The sequence below is a fragment of the Pseudonaja textilis genome, chromosome Z (genome assembly GCF_049901715.1).
Source record: "Pseudonaja textilis isolate UNSWEBS1 chromosome Z, rPseTex1.2, whole genome shotgun sequence".
In the NCBI taxonomy this organism is placed as follows: domain Eukaryota; kingdom Metazoa; phylum Chordata; class Lepidosauria; order Squamata; family Elapidae; genus Pseudonaja; species Pseudonaja textilis.
Window position 1 is genome coordinate 26,294,013 of NC_142008.1, and position 23,219 is coordinate 26,317,231.

Genomic DNA, 23,219 nt, shown 5'->3' on the forward strand with positions numbered 1-23,219 from the left:
AGTATTATAAATAATGCTGAATTTCAATCAATATTTCCTTTAAATTGCCCCTTGTTTCTTTAAACAGTCATAGGTATTCTTCATTCTATATACGGAGAGATAGAAAATGAGACAAGTGTGTTTATGGTCCATAATCTCAAAATAGTTAAGATTAGCATGATCCTATTCAGTAGATTAGCATGATCCTTTTCTACTGAATCCCTATATAAGATCTGAGCCTATGTTCCCTAGTATTCACTTTTTCCTGCTCTTGAAATTCCTTTTTCTCACCTGGTCTCTTCTGTGTAATTAACAATACTTTTATTCTTTAAGAATCAAAGCTACACTTTCAAAAATTTAAAATGAATTAAAACTGTTATGTTTACAAATATTTTTATTATGGTATCTGTATTTCTAGGCCACTTACAAAAACCAAATTTAACATGAAAACATTAATTGACAATTAAATTAAAAATAATGAGTTCAGATTAAAAATTAAAATTCTGGGAAAATTTCTTGTGTTGCAATTATATCAATTTAATGTAAGCATTTCAGAATTTAAATTGCACTACAGTTTGAAAGGCAAATATTTTCAAAGTTAAGGATAATTTTTAATATTTTTATAATGTTAATTTGAGGAAAATATGGATAACTAATAGTGAGAGACTACACACTTTGTATAATATCAAAGAATTATAATTATAAATCCTGTAATTATAGTTATGAACATGTGTGTATATTAAAAATTGCTCTGTTCTTCCCAATAAAAAGTATAAATTATAAGGGGGATTTTATTTTATTCATAATTTCAACACTCAATTGTAGAGATAGAGAAAACTTAAAAAGTTCCACGTTGTTAAATAGTTTTTAAATATTAAAGCAATGCCATGTACATATAAATAAAATCACTAAGTCAGTGGCTAAAAGTTTATGGAATCACTGATTCATCAATGACTCATTAATGTTTGAGAATCAAGTTATATAGATCCTCTTGTCCTCCAAATGAATAAGAACCAAAAGCCCAAATCAGTATCATATTTAAAATGAGTATCTAGAATTGTTGTTGACTGATAACTTCTCTTTTAACCTATTAGTTCCATTTCAACAGTGTCAATAACAGTATAAAAACTTAAATACAAATCTCCCTTGGAGATGAAAAATATTGAAATAATCTAAAACTGAATAACAAAAATCCCTGCCATTGTTTATACTTAGAAGGTCAGTTCCTATTTACTGGAATATTAATTCCCTATTAACTAGCAAAGAATCAAAACAGTCATTTTAAAAATTACAGATATGGGCAATTCCACACTGTTTAATCAGCTCATGCAGGTAATATTTTCAATAGAAATGCATGGATTCTGTTTCATAATTACCTTGAAGAAAACAAGCTGCAAGCTGATAGTTAATTTTAAATAATAATAAATGCAGCCATTATCTATTTTTATTTCCTTAGGCTTGTCTGAAAGAATTTTAGGATGTGCAACAGTCTTATTAAGTTTTCAAAGTAGCATTAAATATTTTATTACAGGGGATTTCCATGTGGTAGTCATAATGTAAGGAAGGCTTGTTTTCCTTTTGTAGGCAGAGCAATACGTGAAACAAAAGAGACAGTATGCATTATAGAGACTAGTCACAATATTGGTAAAATAGGGTAATGCAAATACAACTAAAGATCTTTGAATCCCAGAAACTTAAACCAACACATCTAAAGGATATTTTGCTTCAGCAGAACATGGGGATTTGTGATTTATTTATGATGGGTATTGGCAGGTATACCAATGACATTTTAAACATACATACACAAACAGAATGTGTGTGTGTGTGTGTGTGTGTGTGTGTGTGTGTTTATTTATTCATGCATCGCTATAAATTTGAATGGTACATTAACCACAGCTGCATTAGGATATGGAATGCAGAATGAGTTACCTTTGCCATGGGAACACCCTAATCATGGTGGAATCCATGATCCCTTCCAAAGTAATGAAACATCACTAAATGAACTAGGTAGAAGTTCTACTAAATTGAACAGGATTGACTTCCCCAAGCAGCCTGAATTATTTTGTATAGCAACATTTATTCAGTGCCCTTGACATCTGTTTATTACAGGGTTACTATAAATATGAAGAAATAAACAAATAAACAACAAGGATCAAATAATACCTGAGGTTTGCATAAGATAAAAAATAATGATTTCACACCTCCACAAGAAAATAGTGGATACTGCTATTTATAATTCAATGTACTTATTCACCAGTAGGCTTCTACCAAGTTTAGTTATTTAGAACAACCACAACAAAAATGTCTTCTTCAATTCAAGTTCCATCATGGACATATTGGTGTAGTTTTCTTGGAGGTACTTTGTCACCGTCCTCTTCATTTCACTTTCCTAGTAAAGCCTACAATCTAAAGGAATTTCCTTGGGCACCCCTCCAAATATCAATCAGGACACCCTACTTTTCATGATGGGCTACCTGTTGAAAAGTCAACAAGCTGAGTAGTCATACAAATAAAAAAATATATAAATCCCTTATAAAATCCAGTTTGAAATTTACAAAAGTGATTTAAGGGGAATTGCCTTAGTCCACATAATTCAAGCTCTAGCAAGAAACATACTATTATCTCCTGAATGTGCCTCATAATTTGATTTTTAATGTAACATTTTTTTCTAATTACAATATTTCACTAACCATCTTCGCAAGTCCTTAAGATGCTTCATAAAAAGTAATCAAATATAACTGTCAGCTTGCCTTAATGTTTTCATAGTTATATATTCAACTACATTGGTCATAATAGTTTATTTAGGAGTACAGTTCCAAAAGGTAGATAAGTAATTTAATTTGAACATAAATTTTACTCTCTTGATTTTCAAGCATACTTCTGTGTTAATTTCACTAATTATATCAATTTATCTGTAAACCTAAATGCAACTATGAAGCAAGACATAATCATAGAATATCTTTATTTTAAAATCGGTAAAGTTTTATATTCAGAGTATGTGAATTCAAAAAAACTAAGTACTGTATGCAAAAATACCTTGCCCTTTAATGTTCTATGTAAAACTAAATTTCAAATGCTGCTATTAGATGATAAATGATAACCAAAATATTTGTATTATTCAGAGAAAAGAAAATAAGGAAATATGGTCATTTATTGGGATTTCTGTTATAACCTTTTAGCATATAAAAGAGACTAAGAAATAGTATGTAAATAATAACAGCTAGACGCAAAAAAATGGAAGGAGATATTTAACAACAGTTATCGTTTTTAATTTGCAATGTCTTTTGAGGTGTGGGATATATTTTACCGTTCTGAACGTATAAAATTGTTTGCCCTAAATTCAGTTCCAAAGTTGCAGAACGAAAACACAAAAGGCCTGTTGCGTGCATGGAGGAACCTATTGAGCGTTCAGAGATAGCCATTGTGAGCCACGTTGTTTGAATTATTTTCCGGGCCGATTCCATAAAAGAAGCTAAACTAAGGTTTCCATCGTCCTCATCTATTGCATCGCGACCACGACCCTTTTTAAAAGGTCAAAATGTAAGAGATGTAGCCAGACAAGTCTTTTTGCACCAAGAAGAAAAGGAAGATGGCTGACCTTGCATTTGAGATAGGTAATACAACACTACCGAAGAGCTTAATGGAAACGGGTTAGATGAGATCGCAGGGAAAGGGTTTAGGGTTTAGTATATGTAGGCCACAGCAAGGAAGCAGAGCCGGAGTCACCCATCCGGATCTGCAACAAACGGCCGCCGCCGCCGCTGCTTTCCTTCGGCTGCAGGATCAGCTGAGCGCGGCTATCACGTGGGCGGCGTGTCGAAGGTCACAGCTCGGCTCACAATGGAGCTTTCGGAGCCTGTGCAAAGCGGCTTACGGATCCTGGCAGATCCGGGTAGCTTCTCGCTACGAGCTTTCCAGGCTCTGCTCCAGGCTGCCTTCCGAAGCTTGCTCACTGGACAGACAGAGGAGGCCGTTTTCGGTGAGTGCTAGATCCCGGGCTCTGTCTTCCGTCCGCCGGCAAGGAAGAGAGCTGCTCGCTGAAAAGGGGACTTGGGCTCTTGTCAAAGGAAGCGTTGCGGCGGCGGCACGTCTGGTGGCTTGCTTCGGTGCTGCTCTGTAAAGCCAGTCCTGATGCCTCTCTGCTTCGCTGCGGTGGCCACAGCCGTTTCCCGTCAAATGCAGGAAGTCTCCCCCGCGCTGAGCCGGGCTCAGATGGTGCGCTGCGCCCTCTCCCTCCTTTTGTTTCTTTCGGGGTTTTGCTCGTTGCTGATTTCCTCCATTTCCCTGCGGTTGTCACTTCCTTGCAAAACTCAAGCGTTGCCTCTCGCTTATTTATGGCCTAAAAGCGAAGCTAAAGCCTCTCACTCTCCCGAAAGCAGACCGAGAGAGAAGGTGCCATTTGGAGATCGGCTTTCTTGGCGGCCGCGGTCGGTTAGTTTCCACCGTTTTGTTTCTACTTTTCCTGCTGTGACGAGGCATTCCCGATACATTGATAGTCGAGAATAATTTTTGCAAAAGTCAAAGTAGCAAGCAGGTGAATAGGCTTGAGGAAAGCACCGAGTTGGGTTTGGGACCTGAATCCTGCAGGCTTTGTTTTGATCATGTGATACTGTGATATTTCGAATTATTCAGTGGCAGTAATACATGAATTGCTCTTAATCTCGCAGCTGAAAGGCGCCGCTCATTTGTTTTGATGCTTTTGTTTCTCGTTTTTATTTATTTATTTTGTTTCTTCAAATTGAAATTCTCCGGCGATTGGGCTTTGTCAGCTGCTTGCCAAACCTCGCGGCTTGTTGATAGTAGGCCGGCCGTCTCTCGCAAGAGAAAAACGGCTCGAGTTTGCCTGCCTGGATAAGAGCTCTGCGGGAGCGGGGGCTGAATACGAGCGGCCTCCGATAGGTGCTCGTTTGAACTGCAACTTTGGAAAAGCAGTTCGGATTTCTTAAATGGGATGCGGCGAAAAAAAGGAAAGGAAAAATCGGAAAAGTTGAGCTGTGAAGAGGGGCGAGTAGAGGCACGGTATTCTGAGCACTATTGTTAGAAAAGCGAAATTAACAGTTCTTCTAGTACTCAGAAACAAATATCTTCACACTGTTATCTAGACTTCGAGAAAGTTGGCAACTTTCCTCCTTAATTGGCAAAAGGCTTTTTACTCTTCTTCCTCTCCTCCAGAGCCAGAAGATCGCAATATTCTAAAAATATAAATGTGTACTGATGTTCATCAATCTTCCCAAATTCTGTTTGCCAGAATTCAAGCAATGAGTGGGAAAGTACAGGGGGCACTGCTGTATTGAGTTCCTTTCCTTTCTTCGATACTTTGGGGGATAAATTGAAATCTAGTTGCTAGAAATAACTATTATGTTTCTGATCTTGGGGAAATTATTCACATTTGAAATAAAGGGAACCTCAAATTCCAATATTTTAATTCCTTATAAGGGGGAATCTGTAAAAAGAAATCCTTCACCCAATTTTGTGTTTAAAATGGTAACTGTAAATTTTGTCAATATAATAGTTTTTTGCTCAGCTGCTATAATTGCATGGAATACATGTATGTATGTATGTACGTATGTATATATGGGATATTCTATCTATCTACCTACCTACCTACCTTTCCTCCTGAAATATGTCATCAACCATTCATTTATTTTTAGATTACCCAGATTTGGACAATATTGATCCAGCAATATTAAAATACTGCCATGCAGCAACTACCACTTGTATTATAGAAGCTGGAAAACAAAAAGCTGACCAATCTATTATAAGGTATGCTAAAATTCTTCAACTTAAAAAAAATGTGTTTGACTTATATTAGATTTATTGGTTAACGCATCTTACTTTTCCTTTTAGTACCTATCTGGAAGATTGTAAACTTGACAGAGAAAGAATTGAAAACTTTTGCACTGAATATCAGGTTTTCAAACACATTTTATCCTTTTTAATACCGTCCATTAAGTTTTGTTTAACCTGTAGTAGTTTATATGCTCTATTTTTATTCTTTTCCTTTTTGTAGAAACATAAGGATACTTTGGAAATCATATTGGGAAGGTATGTCCAAGGAAGTTATAATGAACATCCAACTTTCAAATGCATCTTGAAAATAATAAATGTCTTCACAAGTTATCTAATTGGAGTAACAATCCATAAAACCACAATTAATACATTGCTCCTACTGTTCTTTGTTACCTGTAAAATCTCTACAGTTTTGTGGTTCAACATATCTCAGCCTAATAGATATTCATTATGTTTTCAGTATAGGCAGATGTCCACTACATATAACTGATGTTCGTTGGCGTTTGGAATATCAAATCAAGGTAATTTAAATAAAACGTGTATTCATTTCTTTTTTTCTTTTTTCTTTGCAAAACTTAATTTTTTCTTTCTGTCTTATCACTTTAGACTAATCAACTTCATAAAAATTATCGCCCTGCCTATTTGATGACCTTAAAAGTAGAGGTATTACATCAATCCAGAACTTCAAATATTAGATTATGATTGTTTTAATTTTTGTTACTTATTAGGAATTAATGTTTGGGATTTTGTTATTTTAGAATGATTCAAGATCTCATCAGGACATTAATTTTAGTTGTACTATGGAGCAATTGCAGGTATTTATTCCTCACTTTTTTGTGTACTAATATTCAGTAGTACCAGTTCTTATAAAAATTTTAAAAATATAAAATGCTTCAATGTGTCTTATCTTCTAAAATATAAAATGCTACCGAAATACTAGCTTTGCTACTTTTTCAATATAAGATTTCAAGTTTATTCACATTAAGGGACTGCACCACACAAAAATATTATTTTTGGCAGAATGGGTGGAACCTCTTTCAAATGTGTTAAATTAGATGAACATTTCCTATATTATAAATACTTGAATGTGTAATATAATATAATATGAACATGGAATTTGACTTATTTGGCTTTATTTAAATTACATTGATATCTGAGTCCCCATTATTCTCAGCAAATTTACTCTAAAATCAAAGCAACTAATCTGAGAATAATTAATAATGTAACATTGCAGTCCCATGCATTAGGAATGCTTCATTAATAAAACTTATTAATAACAAAAAAAGGAATAAACTAGTCAAAACCAGAGAAATAAGAAATAAGCAACTGTCTACAATTTCATATTGTTTCAAAATTTGTTTATATGTATATATGTGTGTGTGTGTGTGTGTGTACACACACACACACATCACATTTATCTAAAATTTCATATGTTTCAATGGATAATATTAGATATCTTTAGGAATATAGGCTCAGAAAATTGTTGGGTTTATTAGATATCTTTAGGAATATAGGCTCAGAAAATTGTTGGGATTGTTTACTTCTTTATATTCAGTTAAACTAGAATTTATATTGTTATCTGTGTTATTTGAGAAATAAGAAAAGTAAAGTTTATGTTAATTATTTATCTGTCTATCTGTCCCAGTTTAATTTTGTATCTAATAAAGCACATTCATGATATACTCTAATAAAGATGTTTCAGTATTTCTTAAAAATATCAATGGCAAAAAATGCATTTTGGAATCTTTGGAAATGTTGGTATAAAGAAAACTTCAAATATTGCATAGAATTAGTTATTTACAGCAAAACATTTCTTAAGCTCTTATTTTATATTTTAGGATTTAGTGGGAAAGTTAAAAGATGCAGCTAAAAGTCTAGAAAGAACAACTCAACTATAATTACAGACTTGGCAATCAACTGGATTGAAGAAGAAAATAAAATGTTTGCTTCTTTGGCTATATGATGATCTTTTTTCCTGGTTTTATTTAATGGAACTTTGATATATGTTTGGTCAAACAGAAATGGACTTTTTACTTTCTAGATAACATTACATGTTCGTGTGCAATAAAAACTGTTGAGCTTGTTTAACTGTAACATATCTTTGTAGATAGCTCTACCCTATTTAGATATGCTTGTGTTTCAGTTTTGTCCTTTTTTTAAATATATATTTGATTTCACCATTTTTTACTTTATCATCTAATAAATGAGAATATAAATCTAATTTGTGTGTCTTATCTGATTATAATAATGGGTTGGGAAGGATTGGATTCCCAGCAGTTACATTATTCCAAGAAGACCTGCTCTACAAAACCCATGTTAAAGAGGTATAGAGTTCTAGGTTTAAAGTCATTCTACTATAATAAAGTTATCACCTTGCTTGCACCTTATTTGCTGAAGGCAAGTTCCTGCTGTTTCCTCCCCCCTCCCCCTTTTTTTAATGTTGGAGTTATTTACATGAAAAGCTGAGAAGATCCATTCATTCACCTGCCTTAACTTGGGTTGACTTATTAAATATTCAATCATTCCTGTAAATAGAAAATTGTTGGAGTGTTCTGAATTGCAGCAGTTGAGTGACTATAAATAGAATATGACCAGTCTTGTCTCCATGGCTCTGTTCTTCCCAAAACAAAAAATCTTATCCCCAAGTCACAGTGTGGGTTGAACTTATTAGTTACACACCTAGCCTAGTAGAGAGGCAGCAGTTTCAGTCTGGTGTATATATGGAGAGTGGGATGCACAAAGTCTTGAGTTCTCATTTTCCTTCCATCTTCTAAGTGCTTTTTGCTATGTGGAGAGGATAGACTAGAATAGAATTCTGTATTGGCCAAGTGTGATTAGACACACAAGGAATTTGTCTTGGTGCAAATACTCTCAGTATACATACAAGAAAAGATACATTCATCAAGAATCATAAGGTACAACACAATGATAGTCATAGGGTACAATAATCTAAATGAGACAAGAGTTGTGAGAATTATCCAAATGACTATAGGGATGCAGAGACAAAGGAATTTAATCTTGTCCTATGGTGCCATCAAGTTAGAAAAATCTCATTATATACATTGGTCCTAACTCTGGTGTACAAAATATGTTCTGAGGCACAAAATATGGCTTGCAAAGAGAAGGAAATTCAGCACCCTAGTTCTCATTCTATTACTTTTTAACAACAACAATTCAGCCCATAAAGGTTGCTTGCTTAAAGATCTGCTACAGTTGTCCCACTCATTCACCAGGGTGAGAAAAGAGATCCTCCTTATTTTCATAGCCTTGAGGGAGTGTGCAAGCAGCAGAATGCCTTAGCCTAAATTTCCCAACTCTAGGCATTACCCACTCTGGAAAGTTTAAAGTTCAGAACATCTGGAGAGAACCACATCTGCTATACAGTAGCAAGAAGGTCTTCATATTTTGTATTCCCTGACAGGATTTTTTTAATGCATGGAAAGAACAGAGTAGAATTTTTTAATTAATTTTTTTAACCTTGGGTCATTTGAAAGCATAAGATAGTCTGGGGATAATAGATTTTCTTTCGCTAAATATTTTGCTCAGTACCACCATTCTCTTTTCTGGTTCATGTTTTGCTAGACAACTTTCCATAAATTGTTGCCTTCCAACTATATCTAGACGTTTATATGCTTGGGGTGTGTGTGTAAATAATGGAGATTGAAAGTCCAACACATTTGAGGGAGAGTGACAAGTCAGGAAAGGCTATCAAGGAAAGACTTTCTGGTCAAGGGAGGACCTTATAGTGGTCACAGGCAGATTCCATTCAGAGTGCTAAGCCATTCCTACTTAAAACATTTTCCTCCCCAACCTAAACATAAGACAGAAATTCAATAAAAGTGGTACAAACTGCTTTTGCATTTAACTGCTGCATGCGTTGCAGTGAATCATATCTTGGATTGAACAGAATTGTACAGTGAAATCTACAGCATGATTTTCTTCTCTGGTGGAGGTTTGACCCTATTGTGAAATAATGCTTTCCAGGAATATTTCTTTTCCCCTTCCATCGTTTTCCTGGAGATGAAATTTAAGGATATTTTTTAACCAGTGTCTTCACTTTCCTGATCTCTGCAGGATCTGAGAGTGGCAATATTGTATCCAAACTAATGCATTCATGTGGATCAAATTGTCAGGGTATAGTCAAAAAGCCCTCTTTCATTAGTCTCTTTGGATGGTTGGTTGAGGATGGTACTTTTTAATATCCATAAATGGTTGACAACAGGATGATATGCCAGGATGCTTGCCAGTCATGGAGGAACAAGGCAGGTTATTAACTTCAAAGTGAGTTTGATAGCAAATCTTTCAGAGAAGTGGATTAATCCCAGGGTTCTCCAATACAGCCCTGTGTCATTTAGTCATTTTCTGATGCCACCGCCTTCCTTCCTATAATAGACATTCCACTCTTCATCTACTCAGGAACCTACAATATGCATCCCATGAAGACCTGCCAAGATGGAAGAAAATGATGTCAGTCAGGAACCCCAACAATTTCCAATGATGGCACCTTAGAATTGTTGAGACAAAGAGCTGCCAAAAATGAAGAAAAGACTATCTTTTTAGGAAAGGGAATGCCTACAGTAGCATAGGATTGTTTGTTTCTCAAAAAGTGTCAATAGAATCAAGAACTTAGTCCTTCAATCTTGGGCAGAAGAAGCTGAAAAATCTTGAGGACTTCGGAAAGATTCTGGTTGGTTCTTATGGACACAAAAGGACAAACAAACCAGCTAGACTATGCTGTCTCTAACTACTCTCAAAATTGGTGCCTCTATTTAGATTCTACTATTATGCAAAAAGAGGAAAGAGAAGGTAAGACCACGAAAATTTTGTTACAAAGAATGCTTGTCAGACATTCAGGGACCCCGGAGCTGGGCTTTGTGAAATGGGGCAACTGTGTGAGATTGAATTGCGAAGGTGTGTAGAGAGGTGTGGGGAATTTGGAAGACCGTCCTCACCTAAGTCTTCTAGAATCAGCTGTAGGAGACGCGAGGTGCCAGAGTTCTGCGGTGAACTAAATCTATACCTTGAAGGCAGGCGGGAAGCGAGAAGGCGTGTCTAAAGGCGGGGTGGGGGAATTACCGAGAAAATGTGTGCCAGGGCACCTTCAAAGGTTGGATGGGCTTGCGAGGGTGGATGTGTGGGAGTAGATATGGGAGTAGGTTATCTGTGCAGGGAGAAGATTATTTGTTCAACACAACAAACAAAGGGGGGATAAAAAGAGTGAGAGGATTTTTGAGGCGGTGAAATAAAACGCTATACCTTATTGGCTGAAAAAATCCGGAATACTCGTTCGTAGCACTTTGAGAAGGGGCAAAAAACGGAAGAGGGAAGAGGGATGAAGTAGCATGCGAGAGAAGGGAAAAGAAAATAGGTACCTGAGGGAAAACGAGACTGGACTTGGGCTTTTGGGGGGAGGGGGAGAAAAACCGCTCCAGAAGAAGATAGGTGTATGGAGAAAGGAGAGATTGGTTCTGTCAAAGTAGCTCGAATCCCTCTCGCGTGAAAAGGTTGTGATTCAGTTGGAAAAGAAAGGATCGGAGATATTGGACCAGGTACTGGATATTGAAAGGATCGGAGATATTGGACCAGATATTGGACTTGGGGAAGAGATTCGTAGTGCTGAGTTGCGCCAGAAGAGAAGGGGATCTGCGCCGGGGCTGGAGAAGTCGCACGCACCTGGTAATCCGCGGCCGGATGCCAAAGCGGGAAAATCCGCTCTAACGGAAAAGGAGTGAAGGTGGAAGGGCTGAGGTGACGCTCGGGGTTGATGGTTTCAGCTGCCAGTTATCAGCCCAACTTTTATAATACCACTTTGGACCGCCTTTCTAGCATTTCTGAGGTGTCTTAACACTGAGGTGCCCAGGAAGACGTGGGAGGTGGAGGAAGAATGCTCGCCCGAGGTCGGTGTTGTGGGAGAGGCTAGGTGAGGGCAAGAGCGAACAGTAGGTCTGGGGGCAAAGGAGAGGCTCTGGGGAAAGGCGCTGAAGTAATGCCACACATACTGGCTGCTAAAATGGTGGGCAACCTTTTTCAATGTGTGTGTCTATGTATGTGCATGTGGCGCGCGAGCCAATGTCTGTATGTGAGTGTGTGTGGAGTGTGTGTGTGCGCGCGCGCGCCGCGAAGGGGAGGCAGGCTGTAGGAGAAAGGATCAGAGCAGCTTCAGTAGCAAAGGCTCGGGGTGGAGAGACTGAAGCCAAAGGTCTGTCTGCGGTTGCAGTCCGTTTATTACGCCTTTAAAAGAAGGGGGGTGGAGGTAGGTTTTTGTGTGAAAGGACAGATTTGACGGAGAACGAGAGAGGGAAAAGGGCAAACGGAGATCCCTGCGTGCCCTTGTTAAGCGAGAAAGGGGTTGATCGCGCGAGGTGACAGGGCGTGTAAAATCGGTAGAGAGGAATGAGTGTGTGTAGCGCGGGGTAGGTGTGCAAGCTGGAAGGCGGGGGAGAGGAAAGGAATAAGGCATTGTACGCGCGTGAGTGCGCGAGGCGGGGGAGAGAGAGAGGAAGAGCGGGAGGAGGTGGAACAGAGGCAGCCGCGTGAGTGCCGCGGAAAAAAGGAGGACTAGCGAAGTATGTGCGCGCGCGCGTGTCTGGGGGGGGAGGCGGAAGAGCAGGCGGAGGGCAGAGAGAGAGGGGGAGGGAGGGCGGCGCACAAGCGCGGGGGAGGCGTCCGAGTCGCTGGATTGGGTCACAGGGAGGCTGACGGGTCCGACAACACGGGCGCTAATTCCGAGGCCACCCTTAAGAAATGAGAAGTCTCACGTGATGCTGGTGGGACGGGCGAACTCTGAGCCATTTTGGTTACGGTGTCAGTTTCCACTGTGCGCCTTCAGTGCTTCGCTCCCTCCACCACCACCACCACTCGCGGTTCTCCACTGCCTCCACCTCCCCGCTTGCTCCTTCCGCAGCAACAACTCTGATATTATTCAAATATTTTCATATTATCATTATTGTTATTTTTACAAAGAGGAAAGTGGAGAGAGAAAGAGCTCTCTGAAAGGCAGGAGAGGGAAAACACAAGACCGGGGCGGAGGAGGCGGGGGGGAACCGATAGACGGAGCCGGGAGGAGGGCTTGGAAGCCGGAGAGACAATGGGCTGGTGGTGGAGGAGGAAGAGTGGCAGTCCAGACGGGCCGGAAATATTTTAAGAGCCCAGCGCTGGAGCTACGCGTTTTAAGGAAGGCGAGAGCAGCCAGCCAGGAGTAGGGAGGGTGAGCGAGCGAGGTGGGGGGTGGAAAAAGAAGAGAGAAAGAGAAAAGGAGACGCGCAAAGGAAGAGGAGGGGAAAGGCAAGCAGACTCTGAGTGAGCCCGAAGGAGAACCGCCCGGCTGTTTGGGGAACTAAAAGGAGCTCGGCGTGGCGGCGGCGACGGTAACAGCGACGGCGGCAGCAATACGCTGATTGCAACTGACAGCGCCTGCAGTTCGTTTCAAGATGGCCGCTTGCCTCACATTTATTTTCTGCTGAACAACTTTTAATTTTCTTTGTCTTTTCCCGGCAGTTTCGGTCGTCTCCCGGGAGCGTCTTTTCGCGGGTAGGTGTGCAGGGGCGCGCTTTCTAGCCGAGGTCGGAGGGCGATGGGGACTCCGCGGAGAGTTTTGGGGAGGGGGGGCGGTTTGAAAGGCTGCGAGGGGGAGCTTCGGTGTCCCCGTGTTCTCCGTATGGGAAAAGCGCTGACAGTCTCGGCTCCAGCCACACGCACACGCACACGGTTAGCTCCTCGCGCCCAGAGCAGCGGCGGTAGCAACTCGGGCGCTTGGTTTCATTCCGCCACCAACGCTTGCAAATTTTCGTTCCCTTTCCATCGGAGCTAGGTCGTAGAGCCCTCCTGGATGCACGGCCCTGAAGGAGGATGTTTGTATTTTCGGTTGTGACTAGCCATTCAAGTCCAGCCCTCTTTGTTTATCGGCAGATTTCGATCGAAGAACGACACTTCGTGCAATCTTGAGCTGCCTGGGTCACGGGATGGCGATCGCTTACGAAATAAACGGGTCGGCGGGGGGCTCAAAAGCCACCTAGCGCTCCCATTTTATAGGGATGAGTTCCGCAGGGGGTTGCGATCTTGCTGGAGGGTTCGCTGAGCCGTTGGAGGTCTCCGGAGAAATGTTATTAACTTAAGTTCGACCAACACCTGTGTGGCGTAAGATGGCTTGGTAAGATGGCGGTTCTCTTTTAGCGTGCCCTTTCGCATATGTGCTTAAAATGCTGAAGTTTCTCCCGAGCTTTGGAAGAGAGGACAGGAGGTTGGCGCTGGAAATCTAGCTTCAATGAGAGAGGTTAACGCGCGTTTAATTCTTGGAGTTCTTATATCCAGATTGAACATGGGGTGGAATTGAGGGAGCTGAGTTAATAGAAGTTGCAAGCAATCCTACTGCAGCTTTCTATTATTTAGCCAGGATTTCGCCTCTCCCTCACACATCTTACCCTTCCAAGTTGAATAAGGGAAGGTTAACTGAAACATCTTGTTAGCCCAGATGTGATGGTTTTCGTCCTGGCTCTAAAGGTGCCTGGGTGGGAAACTTGTTTTGTGTAAAATCTGGTGGCTTTGACAAAGTAGATACTGCTACAACTCAGCTTATTTTGTTGTTTTAATGCCTGGTGGGAAATAACTCAAGGGCGCTTAATCCAATCTTCTCTCCCTGCAATTAACCTTTCTCTCCAAAGTTAACTATGTGATCCACAGCCTTCCTCACCGTCCTTTTAAGTTTTTGTTAGCCTCCCACTATTCAATATTTGTTAGTTTCAAATGATCTTTCTTGGAAGTCCAAATATATAACTTTGAGGTGTAGGGAAAGAGTGATTTGTGAAGCTGGATATTTCCCTACTCTGGTCTCTGGTAAATTAGAGCTCATCTTTTAATATATATATAGTTAGTTGGTGCTGAGCCTTCCCACTCAATGTATCAGCATTTACCTAGCCAGAAAGGAACTGGCTCCTGCCTTTGAGGAAACTAGCTGGAGAGGTCCATTCCCTAGATGAAAGGGTTTAGCTGGAGAGAATATGGGTTATACTAAACATACCTATTTCTTTCTTGGCTGGGACTCTTCAGTGGGACATTCATGCTTCAGGGATTACCTTTAAAACGGCACCTAATGACAATTCAAGGCAAAGTGGACCAGATTACATATCTGCCCCTACAAGCCTCGTTATTTTAGGCAGCCTTGATGAATTGACATCTCAAGAGCCTAGAGCCTAATTTCTAAAACATCCATCCACCCAACTATCCATAGTTTTCTAGGTTGACATAACACATGTAAGGCTGCTGGTAACTGTACATAGTTTTAGATAACAAGTTTTATCTCTCCCTGTTTTCCTGGTGGAATTCATGGGGGGGGGGGTGAAAATAAAATACAATATTAAAAGGCATTGTGTCTTGGATACAGAAAAGTATACCATTACTACAATGAGGTGGGGGACTTCAGGGAAAGAACACGAGGGAATAAAAGCCCCTACTCCACCCCAAAGTTAGTACTTTGGGTAATGGGATGCCTGTTTTGTTTATGAGTGTATATAAATTAGTGCATGGGAGTTGCTGGCATCTTTCACTGATGCATAGCTTTGATTCAGGAATGTTGGTTTAAGAATTCAGTTGATACCTCCAACGAGATCATGGAGGAGGGACCTAAGTAGGTAATAAATAATAAGCTTCGAGTAACAAAGCTTCACGCTTGATTTCAGTTTTCTTCTACTTAGGCAGAGGCTCTGTTTCCCTGAAATGAAACATGTGTTTGTATCTTCTGACTAATTGAGTTGCCTTCTTCTGTGCCTCACTGCTTGGGAAAAAAAATTAAGTCTATTGAATTGGTGGACCCTTTCTAATCTACCTTTTGGTTAAAGTATTTGTATTTGCTGCATCTTGATTTGAACAGATAGATGTGTTTTATCATGATAGTAGTGGTGGTAGTGGTAAGAAGGACTTCAATTATCTGCTAAAATGTTGGGTGGAGAAGTATACCCTTTATTCATATCCTGAAAAATGCTCTGGAACCAGAAGGAGAGGCCAGGCATGGAGGCTCCTGTTTTCTTTGCCAGTTCTCAGGCCCAGGTTATCGAATCTCTCCTTCCCCTTCTATTCCAAACTTGTATATCTTTTGCTCCCCCAAAAAAGGATAAAAATAGCAATTTCCTTCACGCAGTTGTGTCCTTTCTTCTCTGTTTTTCTTTCCCTTTTCTCCATCCGGGGAAGAGGTACATACAATGTGAAGTTTTGGTAGTTGGTTTTGTGGTGAACGATCCTAGTTGTACTCTCTATCCCTCTCCCACCTACCCTCGCAACTTTTGGAACATTGGTCATAAATTCGGGGCTCTTTCGGAAGCGCCTGAACATTTTGCCTCGATTGCTGAGGGTTCAGAGTAAAACAGGTAGATCCGCGGCTGCGGGAATGGAACCTGTTCTTTCGACTGACCCTAACCTCCCCCACTTCCTTTACCTCCCATCGTAAAATTTTTCCTGACGGGCGGTGGAGCAACATGCCCCTCCTGAGGATTTCTCCAGACTTGCTTTGCTCTCTTCAGTTTCCGGCTGCAGCCCAAGAGCCGCGGTATATTTGCACCATCCTAGGATCTGCGACCCTGCAAGATTGGACGCCAGAGCGGGATGTCCACGAGAGCCCGGAGATGGGTGTGCTAGGACCCTCTTGAATCCCAGTCGGGTCAATGGCAAAGGCTCTAAAGCCCCTCTAAAGTCTCCTACCAACCCGAAAGGGGACAATATTTAACTCTGTGCCTTGGCGATCTAAGAGGCGATAAAGTGGTGTCGCGGAGCCGGGAGGCGGAGAAGGGAAGGAAGCAACGACCGCTTTCTTGCCCGTGGCCGACGTGGATGGAGGCCCCGAGAGAAACTGAAAGCCCCTGGAGGAGCCTCTTGCTTTCGGCCTGGCATCGACCCCAAAGCTGACTCGGGCCGCCCTCGAGGCCTCCTACTACCAGCCCCGCTTTTGGCGTCCTCGCTTTCTTTCCTGCGACGCGTCTGCCCGCCCAACTGGACTGCTCGGAGAGGAATTTTGGCCCCGCCAACAACACCCGGCCAGGATCCTTCCCCCGGCCTCATCCCTGGCCACGATCCCGGCTCTTTTCTACAGCGGTACCCGCGGCCCGTCCTCCTTCTCCCTATTCCCCGCTTGATCCCTACACCAGGGGCAGCAGTTGTTGCCCCAGAAGGGACTGGGATTTCTTCTGCGCCGAGCCTCCAAACCCCTGCGGCCCCCTCCCGTTTCCTCTCCAAGCCACCTCTTCCCAGCCTGGCGCCTCCCCGCCCCCTCTCCCCTGGTGCGCTCCGGGTGGTGGCAGGATGCCAAGTGTAAGTGTAAGTTGCTATAGCAACCCCCTCGCTAGAATGGTTCCGAAGGCGGCTCGGTCCCGAGTTTCTTGGGTTGGCGGCGGCTACGAGCTAACAGCCGTCCCCGTTCCTGGGGCTCGGCTTGATCTTATCCTGCCTGCTGCTACCGCCTGCCAGCCCTTGTTCCGAGGTGCGGGCCCAAACCGCGCCAGCTGCCAGCCAGCCACCCCTCCTTTGCTTGCTTCTTTCGCCGCCGCCGCTTCAACCGCGGCCGCCACCCCCCTCTTCTCGCCGGAAATGCCCAGAGCAACGTCCGCGCTTCCACTAGGATCACTCTCCCGCCTCCCGCTTGTCCCGACCTCCCCTCCGCAATCCAGACCTGCGGTTTTCCGGTAGTGCTGTTGGGGGAGAGAAGGGGAAAGCCCGTGGGAGTTGCCCTAAGGAGCCTCCTCCGCCCGTCCCAGGCAACTCCTCTTTTGAATATCGCCGTGCAGGGCTGGGGGCAGGTGGTCAGTGGACAGAGCACTCTGGAAGGAGCCCCGCTCTACTGCCGCTTCTTTGCGCTCTTGGCTCCGGCGGCTTCGCACCTCCTTTTTCTCGCCTGAATCCGATTGTTTGCCTTCCCCTAGAGGAGGCCACTTTTAAGCCGCGGGGAAGTGAGAGAGCCGTGTTGGGCCGCGCCTCCGAAGTTCCCCCACGGTGTTTAAAGCGCTCCTCTTTGTTTGTACATCTTTTAGAGTCTCCTCGGATTGAACCAAAATGCATCGCACCACCCGCATCAAAATTACGGAGCTCAACCCCCATCTCATGTGTGTGATTTGCGGAGGGTATTTCATCGATGCTACCACGATCATCGAGTGCCTGCACTCCTGTAAGTCCTGCTTGGTTGCTTCTAATCAGAGGCCTGCTGCCAACCAGCCCTCCTGTCCCTGGGGTCCTGGTGGAGCAAGGTTGGCTCTGCAGGACCAAATTCCTTCACTGACCATATGGCCCTTTCTTGCCGAGAAACAGCTAACTTTGTTTAGAGTCTGGGTTAGAAATAACAGCTGAAAACCATGCCTTGATTCTGCTTTGTAACCTTATTTCTTTACAATTCTATATATTTTTTCCTCTTGCAGTTTGTAAGACTTGTATTGTACATTACTTGGAGACCAGCAAGTATTGTCCAATTTGTGATGTCCAAGTTCACAAAACTAGGCCTCTTTTGAACATAAGGTAAGAAAAAAGACAACTAAATATTTATGTCATAGTATATCTTTTCATATATTATATTTCTTTCAGTGCAACTTCCTTGCCAATGCAAATCTAAAAAAGAACAGTCCAGGAAACATAATTGTACTATTTCCATAAATATCAGTCTTGCATTTTAATTAGTCATTTTTCTTCTTTTTCTACATTAGAAGCCCATTTTTATTCCCTTTATCTTTCTTTTCTTTCTTACTTTGCCTCAGTTGCAATTTGTTCTTATTGTCAGTGTGCATATTAATTTCCTGTATTTTTTTCAGTATTGATCTTTATAAATAAACTATAAAGTACTGATCAAGAAATGCAAAAGTTAAATTATTTAGATAAATCATTATTTAGTTGCATTTCATTGGCTTAAGGGTTACATCTTTTTATTAAATGCCTACATTTTTACAATGGTGACAGTCTAATCTGATATCTTTCTACCAAAGCAAAAAAATACAAGTAGATTAATAGCATAGATCTAAAATTTATATAAAACAATTCAGATCTGGTTAAAGTTTTGGTTAAAAATTCTCAACCAAGCTGTTTTTGTTCTGGAAAGTTGTAAATATTAACATTGGACTTTATATTCCAGATCTGATAAAACTCTCCAGGACATTGTATACAAGTTAGTACCAGGTCTTTTCAAAAGTAAGTAAACAATTAGATTGAACACCCAATGCAGTAATAAAATGTGTAAACTTGAAGAGATGAGTAATAAAAATATGCTTTCTTTTAGATGAAATGAAAAGAAGAAGAGATTTTTATGCTGCTCATCCATCTGCTGATGGTAAAAAAAAGATTCTGAGTTTATAATTTTATAAAGAATTACTTTCTAAGCAGAAATTGAGATTGTAAAAATATTTTACCATTTTAGTGCTCATCATAGCAAATATTTTATACATTCAAAATTGTTTAAATTTATTTACAGAAATAATTTTAGTAGTGAGTATGATTTATGATTTATGACTGTTGTTGTCTTTACTCTTTCTGATTTGAATTTTAAAATATAACTTACTGTGAACATTTCTGTGCAGCTGCCAATGGCTCAAATGAAGACAGAGGAGAAGTTGCAGATGAAGATAAAAGGATTATAACAGATGATGAAATAATAAGCTTATCCATTGAGTTCTTTGACCAAAATAGGTAAGTTATAAAAGCAGTGTCTTATCTTTATTAGTACATTCATATTTTTTTCTTTACTGCTATAATATATATCCTTTTTCTAGAGTTGAACGGAAAGGAAGCAAAGAGAAGGAGAAAGCCAAAGAGGAAGTAAGTAGATAGCTGGTTCCTTGACCTTTTTATTTCTTTTTCAGAAAATAAAACCATATTTGTTTTTACTAGAGTTGGTTATTCTGCAGAGTGAGCATGCCTTCTTACTAATTACAATCAAGGGCATTTAAAAGGCTGATAATATATTAGAAAACTTTCTCCTATTTTCCCCCCTTAGTTAGTGTAGGCATTTTTAAGAATAAAATTTGTATAAATTAAATTATAAAAGAAGAATCTGATAAGCATGCATTTTGCTTTTTCTTCATTGATTTTGGATCACCAGTGAGCACCAGTTTTCATGCTGCTAGTTTAACCATGTTTCCATCTCTTTCTGTCTACTATATTGAAATGAACATTAGTATCAGATTTTGAATGTTGTCTCAACCAAATGCCCCTCCCAGGCCAACAACAAAAGATATTTACGCTGTCCTGCAGCAATGACTGTAATGCACTTAAGGAAGTTTCTCCGGAGCAAAATGGACATACCCAATGCTTTTCAGGTACTTTTGTCCTAGGGACATTGATGGGGAAGAACTGTCATAAAACAGTTTTAGCTAAAGCCATTATTTAAACTTTAATTCTGTTGAAAAGAATTCGCCTTTGGAATTAAACAGCAGCATTTTTAGATAAAAGACCTACAGGAATGGATTTTGGAGGGTTTCTCTCTGAATCATTATATTCTAAGCCCTTTGACAGAATGGCAGATATCTTCTAAACTGAATCGATGTATTTATTAATTTCAGATAAAATGTATGATGTTTGATTAAGATAGTACAGCATATGCCATATTGCAATCTTTCACACTTCCCTGTCATGTTAAAGGAAGTATGATTTCATTTCTTTTATTAGATAGATGTCATGTATGAAGAAGAGCCTTTGAAGGACTACTACACACTAATGGATATAGCCTACATTTACACTTGGAGAAGGGTAAATATATAAGAGTCTTTCCAAGTCTTGGTCATGTTAAGTCACAGGGGAAACAAAAGTACACTCTCTAACAAGGGTTTCCTTTCTGATTTTCTTTGCCAGAACGGCCCCCTCCCTTTAAAGTACCGTGTGCGACAAACCTGCAAGAGAATGAAAATAGGTGGCCAGCAGAGGGATGGCTTGCACAACAGTGGGGACCTGGAAAGTGACTCTGGCAGTGAAAAAGCTGGCAGCCCCATGGGAGGTGCTCCTTCCACATCATCCTGCGTGTTGAGCCCCAGCACTCCGGTGCAATCTCCCCACCCCCAGTTCCCCCACATCTCTAGCACTATGAATGGAACCAGCAGCAGCCCAAGTGGTAACCACCATGCCTCCTTTACCAACAGAACCCGGAAAGCATCCATCAATGGTTGTTCAACAACTTCTTCTGGCTGACTGGCATAAATTTTCCTTTCTGACTCTGAAGACTGGATGCCGAGGTTATTTTTTCTGCTCTGTGTCACTATCATATCACACCATTAAGCTTTATAGTTGCAAATTCCACGTGTGTCTCTGCCTGGAGGTTAGTAAGAGAGGAATAAAGATTGGGAATTAAATGGGAGGACAAAAGTTGGACCTTTTTTATATTAAACAACCACCACAACAAACTCTTTCTTAAGGACTAGTAACATGGAAAAACAAAGGATAACAATCCAAATATTTGAAGAGGGTTTTTTCTGGACTTCCATTTTTCTGTTTCTTAATTTGGAATCTGAAAATTGATGCTTACCCACAAATGAAAGTTTTGTAAATCCAGATTAATTTCCTATATATCTTTTGGATTATGAACTATACTGGTTTGGGGAATCTCACTGAAATCCTTCTCCATCTCGGAATGCTTAAATGCCAGACTGAATATGCATAAAAAGATGCATATATGTAGCCACACCACTGTGAATAACAATGTATTTGCTTTATTAGCCATTTTGATTTATAGTTTGCATCCACAACTTCTGTGCAGCAACATCGAAGGCATTGAAAGATCAGAAAACAACAGAAGTAAAAAGTGGTATAGAAGATATATTCTATCTTCAGATTTACACTTGTATAGCTAAAAGCGGGTACTGCCTTTTATTTTACTGGCTGGCTTAAAGAAAAAAGAAATTGTGAAAGAAAACAAAGATAAGCTCTTTTTGTAAGGTTTTAATGGCATAAATTTGTGGAAGAACGCCATATTAGTGTATGACAAAATAGGAAGCAGTATTGTATGATATATTTATAACGAAAATAATGTGTTTCATGCAGTATCAATGAAGGTGGCTAGGTCCCCATTAGCTCAGCGCTGACAGATGCTTTGTGGGACAGGTGTAGTGGTAGTCCTGCTAAAGCAGCCACCAGCTCTTTGCCATGAAAGCAAGAGAGTGAGTTTCCTTCTCAGCTAACTTGGAAGTAATTGACAATATCAAAAGGACTTCTTGGGCTTTGTCTGCTTCCCAGGAATTTTACATTTACCCAATGTAATTGTCTCCAAAGCCAAGGAGGAGAGAGCAAATGAAGCATTGGACAAAATAGAGGAACATGGAAGCAACTTGATTTTATTATTGATTTTATTTCTTTTATAGGGGAAAGTATTGGAATATGTGGTTATTTTTCCCCAGAAACAAAAAGCACAGGAATGCATATAAGAAGCCATAAAATATGCAGGAATCTTTTTCATTCATTCTTTCTAAAGAAACCAGTTAATTCAGATAAAGGCTTTTAACTAAATGTGTGTGTGTGTGTGTGTGTGTGTGTGTGTATATGTGTGTATGTATGTATGTATGTATGTATATATATATATATATATATATATATATATATATATATATATATATATATATATATATATATATATATAAAATATGTGTGTATGGTACAGGACTAACTTGGTTAAAGATTAACAGGTACAAATGAGTTGCCTGGAAGCCTTTCTGCAAAATAGTTTTCTGAAGGTATCAGGTTTTTTTGAGGGGGTGGGAAAGGAAGGCTTGAAATTGTCTCTTGAAACTCCAATATCTTTCAGTTTGTGCTTTGCTTTGGTTAAAAATATATATGTGGTATGTGCATTCATGTGCCCGTTCTTCACTCATCAGTTATACATTTGTAAGGGTGTTTATCCTATATGCCTATTGTTTCATGTTTGTACAGGGATATGGTAGCTACGTATTTTGTTGTGTCCAGTCTGCAAAAAAGAAAAAAAAAGCACAATTCTATGCTTTGTCTTGCTTACATTCATTAAATCATTACTTTTACATATACCTGCTGTCTTCTTGTGATGTAAACATTCAGATTCTTCTCTCTTTATTTGCTAAAAGAAATTGAGAAGTACACATGACTTAGAGGATGGCTCTGCTTTATTAAACTCAATTTATTCTTAATTAAAGATCCTATTTATTTTTACAGAAGACCAAATGAAAGTAGCCCATGAGACGAGGGTGATACATGAATTGTATACTCTTCCATGCAAAGAAATAATCCTTTGTGACTGAGGGGTGTGTGTGTGTGTGTGTGTATATATATATGTACACATATACATACACAGAAATTAACAAGGAAAACAAAAGGCTTTTAAATCTTTCTCATATAACCAAATGATATCTACATACAGTCTTATGTAGTAAATTACTGAAACAATCCATCTGTAGTTTTTGACCATATTCCTTTCTGTTCCATAATTAGTGAAAAGGATTTTGATTTGTCCTTGCAAGTGTCTTTTTTTCCTAGTT

The 23,219-nt window shown here is 40.2% G+C and overlaps 2 protein-coding genes across 24 annotated transcripts; both read left to right on the forward strand.

Moving 5' to 3' along the window:
- The first annotated feature begins 2,049 nt into the window (after positions 1-2,049).
- COMMD3 (COMM domain containing 3) lies at positions 2,050-7,990 on the forward strand. Of its 3 annotated transcripts, XM_026706256.2 has the most exons (8): positions 2,050-3,958; positions 5,631-5,742; positions 5,827-5,890; positions 5,990-6,024; positions 6,230-6,290; positions 6,376-6,432; positions 6,528-6,584; positions 7,608-7,990. In XM_026706256.2, exons 1-8 carry the CDS (start codon positions 3,820-3,822, stop codon positions 7,665-7,667), a joined length of 585 nt encoding a protein of 194 aa, XP_026562041.1. In that variant the 5' UTR covers positions 2,050-3,819; the 3' UTR covers positions 7,668-7,990. The 3 variants fall into 3 exon arrangements, with proteins under 3 accessions (XP_026562041.1, XP_087771544.1, XP_087771545.1); XM_087915418.1 differs by lacking the exon at positions 6,376-6,432; XM_087915419.1 differs by lacking the exons at positions 6,376-6,432; positions 6,528-6,584.
- Positions 7,991-10,897: 2,907 nt separating this feature from the next.
- BMI1 (BMI1 proto-oncogene, polycomb ring finger) lies at positions 10,898-22,751 on the forward strand. Of its 21 annotated transcripts, none has more exons than XM_087915408.1 (10): positions 10,898-11,318; positions 17,781-17,914; positions 18,162-18,258; positions 18,866-18,921; positions 19,010-19,060; positions 19,308-19,416; positions 19,500-19,545; positions 19,947-20,045; positions 20,395-20,475; positions 20,578-22,751. In XM_087915408.1, the coding sequence occupies exons 2-10, from the start codon at positions 17,803-17,805 to the stop codon at positions 20,908-20,910; spliced, it is 984 nt and encodes a 327-aa protein (XP_087771534.1). In that variant the 5' UTR covers positions 10,898-11,318; positions 17,781-17,802; the 3' UTR covers positions 20,911-22,751. The 21 variants fall into 21 exon arrangements, with proteins under 21 accessions (XP_087771534.1, XP_087771524.1, XP_087771541.1 ...); XM_087915398.1 differs by having other exon boundaries at positions 10,994-11,137; positions 19,905-20,045; XM_087915407.1 differs by having other exon boundaries at positions 10,995-11,137.
- The last annotated feature ends 468 nt before the right edge of the window (positions 22,752-23,219 follow it).